We start from the raw sequence: 15,114 nt of genomic DNA on the forward strand, positions 1-15,114 counted from the left end.
CAAATCTGGCTGTTACTTTCTTTAGGATCCTGTTTGAGAAGGGCCTAGTAGCTAGTACTATTACCACAACTAAATCTGCCTTTCAAGGAAAATATTCCAGTTTGGTTTTAACATTAATTTAACAGATTTATATTTTTCATCGATTCCGAGAGCATTGTGCTAGATTAAGACCAGCAGACAGACCTCATACAGTCTCCTGGTTTCTAAATGACGTACTTAAACTAGCTTCAGACACTGACAATGAATCGTGTCCTTATACAACCCTCCCTAGGAAGACTTTATTCCTTGTAAGCCTAGCTTCAGCAGCCAGAATATCATAATTGTCGGCTCTTTCTAGAGATCCAAATCATATTGACTTTCTTCCATTCGGAGAAGTTCTATTATTATCAGATCGGAATTCTTGGCTAAAAACGAAGATCCTCAGGGCAGGTGGTCCCCCTGGAAGATTGTCCCACTTCCACAGGATCTATCCCTTTGCCCAGTCAAAACATTGAGATCATTTTTAGACAGAACTTCCAATAAAACCTCAGGTCCTTTATTCATTAGAGAGAATGGTGGAACAATCTCACTAAAAGCAGTTAGACAACATATTCTGTATTTTATTAAACAGGCTAACCCAGAATCAGTCCCCCATGTACATGATGTCCGAGCAGTAGCTACCTCAATTCATCACTTCCACCACATGAACTTGATGACCTTAGAAAGTATACGGGATGGAAGTCACCGAAAGTATTTAAACGCCACTACCTTAAATCCTTAGAGGCCCTTAATTATTCAGCAGTGGCAGCAGGGAACTTTGTTTCCCCTGACACAGCCTAGTCATGTTTAAATATCTAGTCGTAGTAGGTCTGCCCTTCTTTTAGCTTATAGCCCCTAGCCTTCACCTCGGTAGTTTCATTTGGATTGCACAGTTGAACCATTCTTGTACTGTATATATTTAACTCTTATTCTTATATGTAAAATATCTTATATTACTTGATGTAGTAATATCTTATATTACGTGGTGTAGTAATCACCCTGGTCTTACCAGAACTTGGTTGTGGTATTTATATATACTTCATAGAGTAAGGACCTAGACTTGAGATATTTGTTAAAACTTTACTTTAGATTTAAGGGAACTTGATTAAAACAGGGTAGAATTACTTAAACAGTTTAATTTCTCCCTTCCGGTAGCCTTGTGGATATTATATCCAAGCTTGTGGCACCGATTCTCTGTTACTATTTCACGGAGTGACACAGGTTAGGTCCAGAAAAGGGATTTTGACAAAGGAAAAATCTATTTCTGGGCAGTGACCTGTGTCGCCCAGTGAACCCACCCCTGGTTTCCTCACCCTGTAGGCCCAAGCTTGGGTGCTATTTTCAGGAATGACGATCGAGGCGCTAGTTGTAGCAGTAGATGGCTTTGGTACGGCTCCTCTTTAGAAGGGGGAAATTGACAAAGGAAGAGACTAAATGGCAGGGGACCTCTGGTAGTGGTTTCACTCTCCCCAGTTTTATACCAACACCCTATACACGGGTGAGCGAACTAGGTTTATCCTGGTATAATCCATGTAGCTTTTTCTCTTTTATATTTAGCAATATTTATACCTTAGAAATGAGTGCTATAGGAACATTCCACTGGGTGACACAGGTCACTGCCCAGAAATAGATTTTCCTTTTGTCAAAATCCCTTTAGCAGTCATTTTTCAATATTTTTTTAAGTTATGTTTGGCACAGTTTGTGCTATTTGGCATTTGGTATCGCAGCTAAGTTGTAAAGGAACAACATTAGCTGCTATTTGATCATATTTACAGCTTTCTATTATTAATTGGTTTATTATGTGGTAAGTTTTTGTAAATCTATCTATGCAATTCTTCTAATCAGAGTCATAGATCGAGAGTATTTATAAGTATGGTAAAATTACGTTCCTACGTACCTAGATTTTAAAATCTGATACCAATAAGTCTTTATAATTAGTTATTGGTAGTTTGCACGGTACATAGGGTTTAAGAGTCATTTTTATTTTAACAGGTCCTCGGCTTCTAGAGATTAAGCGGTATACTGCAGCTGCACAGCTATTCTTGGCAGGTGATTTGGTCAAAGAGGCTATAGATGCTTTCATAACAGGACAAGAATGGAGTAAAGCCAAGAAAGTTGCAAGAGAATTAGAACCAAGGTTAGTGCTACATTTGAATGGAAGTTAATGTTAGCTTTTTTCCAAGAAAAGACAGACGCTCATCTTTTATATACAAATACCTTCGGCAAAAGCTGGTTCTGTCGTTGAGAAGCTTTTAGTAGTGTAATTACAGGTGTGCGTGAGTGTGTGTATGTGTGTGTGTGTGTGGTGAGTGATGGGTGACCCCCTCTCACTTACCTTGTCTTGCTCAAATTTTCTTCAGTCACTGATGTTAATGTTAGTGCTTGTTCCAACAAACACAGGGAGTATCTTTGGCAAAACTTGGTTCAGTGTTGGATCTGTTAACAATGTATTTACAGCTGTATGTATGGATGAACAAAGTGGAAGCCACTCTCACTCCCTTGGCTTTTCCCACTTACTTTTACCACAGTTGCATCAACATGTTTCTAGAATTGCTCTGTGGTTTTTGACTCTGTAGGTGGTTGTGCCATCAGTGCACCCAATGCGGTGCAGTGTAGACATTACTCAAGGTTCTTTGCAACATCCCTTCAGCCCCTGGTTGCAACCGCTTTCATTCCTTATACTTTACCTCTGTTTATATTCTTTGTTCCATCTTACTTTCCATCCTCTCCTAACACTTATTTTCAGAGTGCAGCTGAGAAGTTTTCCTCCTGTTACACCTTTCTGTCCTTTCTACCGTCAATTTATGTTTCAGTGCTGAATGACCTCATAGGTCCCAGCACTTGGCATCTGGCCTAAATTCTATATTCTATCTTATCTACTGGCAGTCCCTGGGGCAGTCCCCAGTTATCGGTGTGGGTCGATTCCGGGAAGGGGGGCAATAAGCGAAAAAAGCCATTAACTGAAGCTCGGTAATTTATGGCCCCCCCATAACGGTGCTTATGGTGTGGCGCTGATAACCGGTTATCGGCACCATAAGCACCATTATGGCGCCTCTGTTAGGTATGTTATGGCACCATAAATTGCCAATTTTATGGTGTCAAAATCAGCAATTTTCGGTGCTTATCGGTGCCGTTGTCAGATTTTGGCACCAATAACTGTTTAATGGCACCTCTGTTAGGTGTGTATTGGTGCCTATACTCTATTATTGGCACCGATAACCAAAAGTTGGTGCATTTCAGCACCATGAAACCGGATCGCTGATAACCTGGACGGTTTTTACTGTAGTATATGGTTTTTGAAGTTGACTTAGCCTTTCGCAGTCTTCTTTTGCAATGTGTTTTTGATCTGGGTTGGTGACTTGCTTGTTCTTGATGAATGAAAGAATGCAAGATTAATGTACATGTCATGGGCATATTGATGTTGGTAATCACTTCATGTTCTTTTTGCAGGGTTCCAAAATGTATTATGGGCTTTTTCTACAAGGAATGTGTAGAGTATTGCCTTCCTAATGGGAAAGATTTGGCTCTAAGGAGGAGAGGGCCAAGAAGATGCCATTGGTGTCATTGAAGCTTAAACTCCTTACTTTTATGACCACAGCTCTAGTTGGCATCACACCTGAGAAGACTACAGCTTCTGCTGGTCCAGATCATTGTTTTCCCCCTTGCTGGGAGTCTCATCCAGGACAGTGGACAACAGCTGCCCATTTCCAGTTGGTGATGGGTGATATGTCTTCCTTGTGAGTATTCCATGGATAGCTTACTGAGTAGCCTCCTGAGACCATCTAAGTTGCCTTGCAATATTGGATCATGTTCCAAGCTTCCACTCAGAGTATCAGGCTGAAGCCTCTCCAGCCATCTCTTGGCTGCTGCTTTTGCTGCTGTTGCCACTGATGTTTCAACTGCCTGACCATCCATTTGGGATCTTGCATCAATGTTTACACTCCAGGCTGATAAGAAGTGTGGTAGAAGTAGGAGCATCAAGCACATTTATACTAAAATAGAGCAAAGTGAAAGAAAAGGAAAATAATGAAACAATAAGTACAAGGAAAATGATGGCACAGTAGTAATAAAGAATTTACTGTATAGTCAACTGGGGAGAGCAACATCGTGACTCGGTGAACGCAAAGCAATGGGAGTAAAGAATCACAGTATAAGGTGATTACTTGGAAGGGGATGTCAGCTGAATGTGAATCAGGTATTACGTATTGTTGCTTGTTATAGGTGTAGACTCAACGGTTTGATTGCCCTATGTAATTTGTGCTATTGAACCAAATACTATCAACAGTAAAGCAATGTATGTAAGTATAATGTATCTGCTCTCCAAGGCGGATGTAGAAAGACTAAATGCGTCACAGGGTTCATGTCGATGACCCCCTCCACCTCTTCCATGCCTTGAATGCCAGATGCCACAGATTCCTTGCATATACAATCTTTGATGGTTTTTTAACCAGTTTCAAACTGGCACCAGAGGATTTATCCAGTTGTTAAGACCAAAGTTTGTTAGCTATGAAAAATACAAATTGATTGAAAATTTGTCACATTATTCAGAAGATGAAACCCATTCGTATGGAAGAAGCCCATAGGGGCCATTGACTTGAAAGTCAAGCTTCCAGAAAGTATTGTGTTCATTGGGAAGAAGTAGGATTAGGTAAAGAGAAATTACAGAAGGAATAGACCCCACTTATTAAAATTGAAAGGAAAATAAATGAATAAATTAACAAACACAAACAAATTTTGTTGCTGTTACAATCTAAGTAAGTTTGTGAATAGAAATTTGGTTTTTTTCTTTTACAAAATATTTTACTAGAATTTTTTACCTGTTACTAAGTTTGGCTTTTGTAAAACTTTCAGATATGAATCGTACGTGGATTCAGCATATAAAGAATTCTTGAAAAATGAAGGAAAAGCCGAGGCTCTGGCCGACGTAGATCTCACGGGTGCTTTAGATATGTACGTGGAAGGTGGTCAGTGGACACGTGCCTTTGAAACGGCCGCTTCGCACGGACCAGAATTACTCCACAAATACTTGGCTAAGTATGCCACAACTCTTATTAAGGTAGGATATTTGAACAGTGTTATGTGCTCACTGTAATTTTATGCCTTTATTTCAAAAGAAAGGCATTGTTGGGTTTTCAGTTTTGGTATATTCATAGTAGAGTAGACAAGTAATTCAGTACGTACAGTGCTGGTGTGTACAATGAAAAGACCTCTAAATTTACATGAGCTATTAAGTGGGTCATCATTAGGCATAACGAGTCTTAGGTTATCATTCCTCTCTTGTGGAACTCCATCCCATGGTGAGTTACCAACTACACACATTGTATTTTCCCTGTTGTAGGTGCCGCTTAGAGTAGACTGTACTTTGATGATCTGTGCAGTATCCCTTTAGCCCAAGGCCGAAGTATTTTTGGTCTTTTGCTTTTTATCTGTTCACTTTGTTCTTATACCATTTACCTGTCTAACTTTTCTTACCATCTCTTGCTCCAGTTTTCACTTGAAGGGATTTTCTTCAGATGAGCAACAAATAGGTATTATCAGTCATTAAATTAGTTGTTCTTCTGTATGAATAGGGAAGTCTGGCTATGTTAAACTTAAAGATATATAATTTCTTAAAAAGTTATAACTTTCTAAGAACAGCTGGCCCTCCCATTGATCAGTTTGGGTTTGAGAACCTGTTGCCTGATCTGTGAGGAAAACAGAACAGTCATTCACAAGGTGTTCAGTTTGTTGCTATGATATTATAAGAATAAATATTTTCCCAATGGCTTTTGTTGAGGCCTGATATTAAAATGTAAGACAAATAGCTTTCTAGTGTCCTTTACTTTATTCACAGAGTATTTCATTGAGATTCTATGCTGCCAAAGAGTTTTGCAGATTCTTGGCATAGTATGAATGGCAAGCAAAGATTTAGAAGATCTGATGGACATATGTCATGTATGATTCTGGATATAGGCAGTCCCCGGTTATCACGGGGTTTCCATTCCCAGGGGTGTGCCAATAAGCGAAAACCACCATTAACCAAAAATCAGAGATTTATGAGGCCATAAAGGTGCTTATGGCGCTGATAACAGGAACTCGGCCCATTGTGGCATCATAAGTTGTCGATTTAATGGTGGTAGACAAGCCCCATAAAATCGGATTGCCAATAACCGAGTCCACCGATAACCGGGGACTGCCTAGTAATATCTATAACACCATACAGTAATCACAAGTGTGACTTTCACGTTGAGAAGAACCCATGCTTACTGTTTATACAGATGGCTGAATCTGAAGGTTTAACAAGATCAGATATGCTTAAGTTTGTTGTGCTGAAGCTGTCCTCTATAGCTGTTATTTTTGTTGGTTAATGCTAGCCAAAATCATTGAGCAGTCAGCACGAGTAGACTTTATTTATAATTGGGATTGCCATCAAAGATATCTACCACAACCACAAAATTGATATGTGGGACTAGTGGCTTCTTGAGTAAGATTGTGTACTTTATGTGAACTGTCTAGCAGCATGCACTTCTTAGTTTTGTTTGAAGGGATGGATTCTGACAAAGTATCCACAGGCACTGTAAAGATTATTCTGTATGAGGCAGCATTTTCAGTGAGATATAGATATTCATGATCGGTTAGTCCTAATGAGTTGTTTGATGAAGCATCATGCATCATGAATTACTTGCTTTGCATATTTAACTGGCAACACTTTTTAACTGGCAGTCCTTTGCCAAATATTTTCTTAAGAAACAAAATTTAGTGCTTTTTTATAGTAAAAACTTCTTGAGCAAAAACAGTGTTGGTAGGCTTCATGTAAGTAAACTTAAGTATGGCGATAACAACGTCATAAATATTACACTCTTGTTTAAACAAATACAAGTTTGGTAAAGTAAAGTTTATTAGTATGGTCGGCTTATCTGGTGGAGGCTGAGATTGGAAGCATTAATGGAATTAGCAAGAGTGATTCCATTGTTATCTTGATGTCTTCTTTGCTTGCAGATCTAGTAGGTTGCTAAGTGCTATCCATAACATATAAACTTTAACTTTTGAGATTTATATTTTGTGGGAAGAATCTGTATGAACACAGGACCATTGAGTAAGGGTTATTAATCCCAGAACTTACCTAATTATGTACAATATACAGATCAAAGGCACAGAAAATTGATATATACATGATACTGAACCAAGAGGCAGTTAGCACTGACCTCTGTAACTAAAGAGCTCAGCAGTAAGTTGCCTCATCCTGAAGCACCTGTGTAGCTTAATAGGTTCAGTAGTTTGTACTGTAATTCACATAAGCACATACAAAATTTGACATACTATACACATAGTATGTTTACTCAGGGTACCTCTCATCACCATTAAGAATATTGTACCCACCCATTAACTGCCTCTTCACCCATTATGTTATATTTTGATCATCAGTTTATTGACTTTGACCAGGTTTAATGGCATTAATCAAAGCAGTTTGTATCCTGGAAATATAAATAACTCAAGATATTTATTAACATTTCAGGAGAATAAGGCAACTGAAGCCCTTCAGTTATACAAGAAATATGGTGCTCCAGCATTCTCACAGAACTACAATATATATCGCCGTGTTGCTCTGGATTTGATGAGCATGCATGAATTATGCACAGCCCAGGCTTATCGAACCTGGGCAGACCTACGTGATCTTCTCTACTCTCTCGTGGAAAATATTAAACAACATGAAGATACGGATGGTGTATTGGTAACTACATATTTTATTTACACATCTGTATACAGCACAAAATTTCCTCCTCCTCTGGAATAAAGATAAAAAAGTATTGGGAATTGCATACATAAATTTGTTCAAAGGGCTGTGATATAATTGATCTTTTAGTGTAAAAGCTATATTTCAGTGATTGCCAAGATTATTAAATAATTTTGCTTTTTTATAAAATGCTTCAATAAAATTTTTTTAGAGAACTGTTGCAGTTTTTATACATTCATTGTAATTTCTCTATCTTTCAGGATGAGTTTGAGCAACTCTTGTTACTTGCTCATTACTTATCTGCTCGATCTGCCTATATGACAACACCACAAATAGAAAAACTTGCAGCAAAGTTGTCAGTATCACTTGTGCGACACACAGATGTTCTCCCTGCTGATAAAGTATTTTATGAAGCAGGAATGGCATGCAAGGTAAGAAGCACATTTTGCACTGGGTACATATGTACACATGTTAAACGACAGTGGTTACATTGAGTGTTCTCAGTGTAATGGTGAATAGTATGTATCTGCCATCATACTGGCTGCACCGCCAAAAGATAAAAAAGTAATATTTTGCTTCAACCAAACTGTGATCAAATATACTTCCAGCCACTCCACTTCTTGTCAGTACATCGATCAGCTCTCTTCTATCTTTGTACTAACACACAGTCTAGCCAAAATATTTTTTTCATTATGTGTTTTACTAGGGAGGGATAGTGTCTGAGTGAGTACTATCTGGTTCATGAATGAGTACCTTGAAGATTTATTGAAGGTAAAAGGTACAAGAAGGTGGAAGGAAGTGGAACAGGTGTTAAAAGGGTTGTACATTTTAGAAGAATGCCTGTGGAAGTGACTGTTGAGGATATGCATTGACAGTTAAAAGGTTAAAGAATGGAAAGACACCAGCAGTTGACAGCATTATAAATGAGATGCTGTGCTTCAGTGGTAATAATGTGATTAGGTAGCTGACCAGGGTTTGTAAGGTATTTTGAAATGACAGAATGGTTCTGGAGTAATAGTTGAGACTTTTTTTGTTTTATTTTATGAAGGTAAGAATGAAAGTAGTACCACAGAATTTTTATACATGAATGAGATGCTGCTGCATGGTATTGCTAGTGTAATTGAGTGGCTGGCCAAAGTTTGCACGTATGGATAAAAAAAAATTCTCCAAAGGAATGGGTAAGAGGGATAATGGTTTCACTATAAAGAGTTAAAGTATTATAAGATCATAATATAATTTAGAATACGTATAGGGAATATGTAAGATAGGATTTTGATTGAGAAAGAAAGTCAGGTGACAGAAGGACTGATAGGGGGAGAACAGTATCAATTTAGATAAGAAAGAGGGTATGTAGATCAGGTGTTTATGTTGAAACATTTATGTGAGGAACTTAAAAAGAAAAAAGCTGTTTATGCCATACATAGACCCAGAAGAAGCTTATGATAGAATTGAAAAAAATGCAGTGTGAAGGGTAAAGGAGGTAATCTACAAGCAGTCGGAAATTTTGTTGTTGACATGAAGTATGTGCTTTCCAGAAGGGAACTTTTAGAGTAAATGAAAGTAACAGTAAGATTTTCAATGGTAGATATAAACCTGGAAGATAGAGCTATAAATGTTAAAGTGAAAGGTGGAAAGATGGCAGCTGTTGATTTTAGAAGTATTAGGTACTGTAGTAAAGTTAATAAATAATTGTAGGATGAGGTAAGAGGTGAATCTTATTTCAGGGACAGTCCAGTTTGCTTGACTACCATCACCATAGCTGCCGTTAAGAAAGGTTACAGGCTCCAATTTGAAGCATGTTTAATTTTTGCTGTGCAAGAACAGAGTCAGTGCTTGGTTACAACATTAATTCCACCCCTTCCTTTTCCCAGGCTAAGACACAGTGAACCCATGACCCTGTAGAGGAATGTTACAGGTTCCAATCTGAAGTGTCATCTTTATCCATCAGATCTTTATGCTTGCAATTTCAGAAAACAGGAATCAAGGAGAGATATGTCTAGACTTTTTATTTCTATGATATAGGTCAGTAAGCAAGTAACCAAGGACACTATCCAGTATATTTTTGATGGAAGCCAAATGAGGTGTCAGATTGTGTTTGTGAGGTTTATGTAAGGGATGTGACGTATAGGAGTAGGAGTTTAGAGTTTTACTCTCTAGGCTTTGTGGTAATAGAAGAACATGTGGTCAGTGCTCTACTTGAGGTGCTGAATCCATTTGATTCATCTTTCTCTGCTCCTGTCCTTGAGTCATTTATTCATTATGGCATGATGCAAGATGTAAACTTTCTGGTGTTACTGCCATCAGTATCTAACATAATAATTAAGTTTTGCCTCTTATCACCTTTGTCATTCCAGGAAATATGAGTCTTTCAATCCTTTCCCTGACATGGAAGAAGCAGGTGGACTTAAAACTAGATAGTGTTACTGTTACTTATTGGGTCCTTTTGTATAAGCTCAACTCTGTATTCTATTCATGCACAGAGCTTTGGGATTCATTGCTCATTCAATTTCAGGAGCTCTAAGACAAAACCCTGATTCTAGCAGTCATTTTTGGTTTTTGCAGCTCAGTCTTCCCCACCAAATTGTGATTCTGGTGGTTATAAGAAGCGAGTTTACAGATTTCCTATACCCCGACCCCATTTTTCCCACTGGTAATTGTCAGAAGACACGAAAAATAACTAGCTGGCTGCTGAACACCTGGGAATCCAAGGGATGCATATTGGACATCCACCTGTTTACTGCTATTTTCAGTTGGGCCTTAACTAACGAGTTGATATGAAAAGATTAGTAATTTTGCTTTGTAAAAAAAATTGTATGTTTCTGACAATAGAAACAATCCTGCTGCTGTTTAACCCCATTGTCTGTCAGAAAAAACATATCTTGAATTTAGCATAGCCTACACTTTCTACTGTGTAGATGTGTACCATCTACACATAAATATATAGAAGCCTAGCCTACAGTATATGTACAGTATAATCTATACATATACAGTTCAGTAATTATTAATATCAGCTAATTTTGGAGGTTCAATGCAGATTGACTTTTGATAATTCAGGACAAAAAGAAATTGAATAACGCAACAAAAATCAGACCTGTACTGAAGAGCTACTATAGTCAAACTCAGCCTTTTTGGCCACTAAGGCATTGGCCTTGTTCACCCTGGATTTTCCACACCGTTGCCACTTCTCCCAAGGTAGCTACTTCCACCCCACCTTTTTTTCTCTCTCTCTTTCTTGTGTTCAGCCTCTGACCACCATTCTTGATTTGCTTTGGAGCAAATCCTTCTAACTGGCCTTTTGCTTACTTTGGCGACTTTGGCTGTGTCCGCCGTTGGCCTTTTCATCTAAAAAGTACAGATTAACTTTATAAATTATTTCTGTTGCTTGACTGTTCAGGCGGGGGCAGTGAGACGTGGGAGATGTTTACATGGTGGGTCCGTGACGCGGAATGACCTCGTTGGGCTGAGGTGGCAACAGAGCACTAACCCAGCACAGAGGTGTTGTCAAATCTCAGGAAAACATTTTTAGTAACATTCATTTTCCCATCAAAAACTTAGTCATTCCTAAACATATGAAGTTTTATTATGAAACAGAGTAATTACCAAATATTTAGTTCGTATAAAATGAAAAATTTACTAAGACAATTTGTATTTTTCATAGCTACAAAACCTCGGTCTTAACAATAAGATAATTTCTAGCACCTAGTTGGATCCGGTTAAAAAGCAGATGAAAGCAAAGAATCTTGTGATATCTGGCAACGCATGCATAGATTGGGTGAAGAGTGATCAAACGCCGATCACCTACGCCAGCCTTTTCTTAACCGCCTGGGCGAGAGTTGTGTTTTCCTCTCTTGGCCTTTTCCCGGTTCATTGCCCGTTTTGTTTCTCTTAGTGTGTGTGTGTGTGTGTGTTTTTTTTTACCTGGTATTATGGCTTCCTCTGCTCCTTCTCGGCGTCAGCGTATGTGCCCCGGAGTTCCTGGGTTTCCGTGTTCTCGTTTTTTGGCTTCGACAGCGACTGATCCTCACATCACATGCAGTAGGTGTCATTCGAATTTTTGTATGATTACGAATCCTTGTACAATATGCCGGGCATGGCCTAAGAGCTGTTGGACAAGTCGCAGCTCAGGAAGACATATCCTCCAGATTCTCTGAAGTTCTTGGCTCTTCGGGAGGAAGTGCAGAAAATGCTGGACAAGGATGTGATAGAGGAAGTAGTGTGTCCATCCCCGGGGTTTTACAGTCGCATCTTCTTGGTGCCTAAGGCGTCAGGAGGATGGAGGCCTGTGATCGACTTATCCACCTTGAATCTCTTCAGGAAGACACAGTTCAAGATGGAGACCCCGCGCTCGGTGTTGGCAGCCGTGAGGGAAGGCGACTTCATGCTGTCGATAGACTTAAGTTTGTTTGTATGGTGTTTTTACGTTGCATGGAACCAGTGGTTATTCAGCAACGGGACCAACGGCTTTATGTGACTTCCGAACCACGTTGAGAGTGAACTTCTATCACCAGAAATACACATATCTCTCACTCCTCAATGGAATGGCTGAGAATCGAACCCGCGACCACCGAGGTGAGAAGCAAACACCAAACCAACCACGCCACTAAGGCATACTTCCAAATCCATGTTCATCCCACATCCAGGAAGTTCCTTTGTTGCTCTCTCATGGACAAGATCTTCGAGTTCAAAGTTTTGTGTTTCGGGCTGATGACAACCCTTCAAGTGTTCACAAGGGTCTTCTCTCTCTTGTCAAGTTGGGCCCATGCTCAGGGGATCCGTTTGCTGAGGTACCTCGATGATTGGTTGGTCTTTGCAGTTTCCAGGGAGAAGCTGCTGCAAGACAGGGATCGTCTTCTTAGGTTCTGCCTGAACCTGGCATATTAGTCAACCAGGAAAAGTCAAACCTCATACCCACTCAAAGGATTCTCTACCTGGGCATGGTCATCGATACGACAGTGGCAAGAGTTTTCCCATCGGATCAGAGCTTAGAGAAGTTGTGGGCTGTGGCGCGCAACTTCCTGTCAAAGTCGCATCAGTCAGCTCATCAGTGGCAGGTTCTTCTGGGAGTGCTATCTTCCCTGGAGAAGCTGGTCCCTCATGGGCGTCTTCATCTTCGGTATCAGAGACATTTCTTCATCACTGTCGTGGCGTATTTAGAGAACTGTGGCAACTGTGCGGCCAATGTCTTAGTGGCCAAAAAGGCTGAGTTTGACTATAGTACCCCCTAGATTCGGTCCATCATTGTCATACTTGAACATTGTCAAGCTGTTGGTGGCGACGTATGACTAAAAATTGGTCTCATCATAATACAGGCTTTACATATTTATCTTTTATCGGCATGAAAACAATAGTAAAACAACAATAAAATGTGATCTTGCATGCCCAGTGGTTTTGATTAAAATACTTTTCTCTCAATTTTATTTATGGTTAAGTTTTAAGGCATATCAAAGTTCACTGGACTTTCATCTATGTTGCTGATGCATGATAATTTTAGTCATTAGCTATTTGAACATTCTTTTCTCAGCTTCAGCTACAATGTACAGCTTAAATTAGCATGATGCTTCCTTGCCAATCTTTTCTCCATAGTGAATAAGGGTATAATGTAAAACTATATCAATCTTATTCTACTTAACGTCATTTGTAACATAACTATGGTAATTGTGTACTATTGTGCTATGGTTGAAATGCAAGCAAGACAACTATCGTTATCTGATTTTATTTTTCGTAGCAAAACAGCAAGTTTCTAGTTTGGTTGTTTATGGCTATGCACTTTTACACAACGATTATAACGTTACTAACAATACTTTTCTGGGCTCAGTTCGTGTCACTTCGTGAAATATATCCCTTCAGTTCATATTTCTAGGTAAATGATACTAAAATTACCAGAGAAAAATAAAAGAGGGGGATGTCAGAGTATCCTGACTCGCTCACCCTGAATGAAAAGAGGGTGTCGGTATGGTACTGGGGCGAGTGAGACCACTACCACGGACCTCTTGTCATTTAGAATTCTCCTCCATCAAAATCCCCCGCCCCAAGAGAGCTGGTACACAGCCCGCGCCAGCAACTACTACTACTCACCCACCCAAGCCGACAACAGCGCCTCTTGTGGCCATCCTTTTCGTTAGCGACATCTCGCACGCACGTGGATTTTTGAGCTCTGTGTTTGTGCTTTCCATTTCTGGATTTACCTGTCATCATGGAGTTCCAAGCTATCGCCGCAGCTAAGTTAAGTACTGTCGAAAGGTTACACGTAATTTTAGCCAGTCAGGATCCGTTTTCAACCGTTTTTTAGGTTTATTAATGGCACCTCCTTGTCTGGCCTCGGGCTCGCCATGCCGGCTCACCTCGTGTTTCTTTGCTAGCTCCTTCAGTCTTCCATACCGTTGTCGCTATTAATGTGCAGTATCTATGATTCTTATTATGACTATATTAAGTGTGGTGCAAAATGTGCTGCCATTTATCATTTATTTTATCACATCGTACTATTAGGAAATTCTATGCCTCTATGTCTTAGCTCAGTGTTCATGCATGCATGTTCCTTTGTCTAGGTCTGTTAGGCAGGTGGGTTTTTACCCACTTATTCTTTAGTCCTGCCACCCTGGCCATCGCCCTCCATTTTACGTATCGGCAGAGGCCAGCTCCTGAGCTGTTGGTCTACCTACCTTCCAGGTAGGCTAGCCTAACTTCTCCTGAATGCCCCCCCTTTTTTTCTTTACTCTCGATTTCCTTCCTTTCTGTTTTAATACGATATTTACGATGTATTCTGTTTATGTTGCATGTTTGAGATGGTTAGTGTTAGCTAGGCTATATTTTTGTCTGTCCCATTCGCCCGCGTGGTCCAACCACGTTCGCTGTGGGCCAGCTGATCACCACGAGCCACCAGCTCAGTCCCCCATCTGCCTCTCTCCCCACTACTACCTCCACGGCCGCTTATGCTGCTCCCCCCCAGCCTGGTCTACACTCCCCATGCTGTGTCGGTGACGCCGTCTGCCGCTACTAGGGCCGGTCGCCGCCGTACCGAGGGGGGGTATGCCGCCGCCTCCTGTTCTTCGTGTTGCCTGCCCAGACCTTTCCGCTGTATTCCAGCAGCTCCGCCCCTTGGACCGGCCGCCAGTACCCAGGTTCCCGCTGGCTGCCGATGATTCTACGAGGCGATGGCTGGGCCTGCCATACCTGCCGCTGATGTGGTTCCCGCTGCTGGCTTGGCTGTCCCTTCTGGGTCTACCGCTGCCGCTGTTCCTGCTGCTCCTCCGAGCTGGTTGCTGTACCTGTCGCTCCTCGTTCCTGCGCCTGTCCATGCTGGTCTGCCCCCACGGTGTATCTTCCCAGTCCCAGGTCCTTCCGGACAGGTGCAGTCGGGCCGTGTTGCTTCGGCAATAGCCCGG

The 15,114-nt window shown here is 40.6% G+C and overlaps 1 protein-coding gene across 1 annotated transcript in view; it reads left to right on the forward strand.

The window, feature by feature from the left end:
- The window catches only part of LOC135222494 (intraflagellar transport protein 172 homolog), a 369,686-nt gene that overhangs the window by 334,040 nt on the left and 20,532 nt on the right, over positions 1 to 15,114 (forward strand). Inside the window, 5 exon segments of the mRNA XM_064260577.1 lie at positions 611 to 704; positions 2,011 to 2,155; positions 4,870 to 5,074; positions 7,514 to 7,729; positions 7,993 to 8,163. Coding sequence (XP_064116647.1) covers positions 611 to 704; positions 2,011 to 2,155; positions 4,870 to 5,074; positions 7,514 to 7,729; positions 7,993 to 8,163 — 831 coding nt within the window.

This window comes from Macrobrachium nipponense, chromosome 3, assembly GCF_015104395.2.
Source record: "Macrobrachium nipponense isolate FS-2020 chromosome 3, ASM1510439v2, whole genome shotgun sequence".
Taxonomy (NCBI): domain Eukaryota; kingdom Metazoa; phylum Arthropoda; class Malacostraca; order Decapoda; family Palaemonidae; genus Macrobrachium; species Macrobrachium nipponense.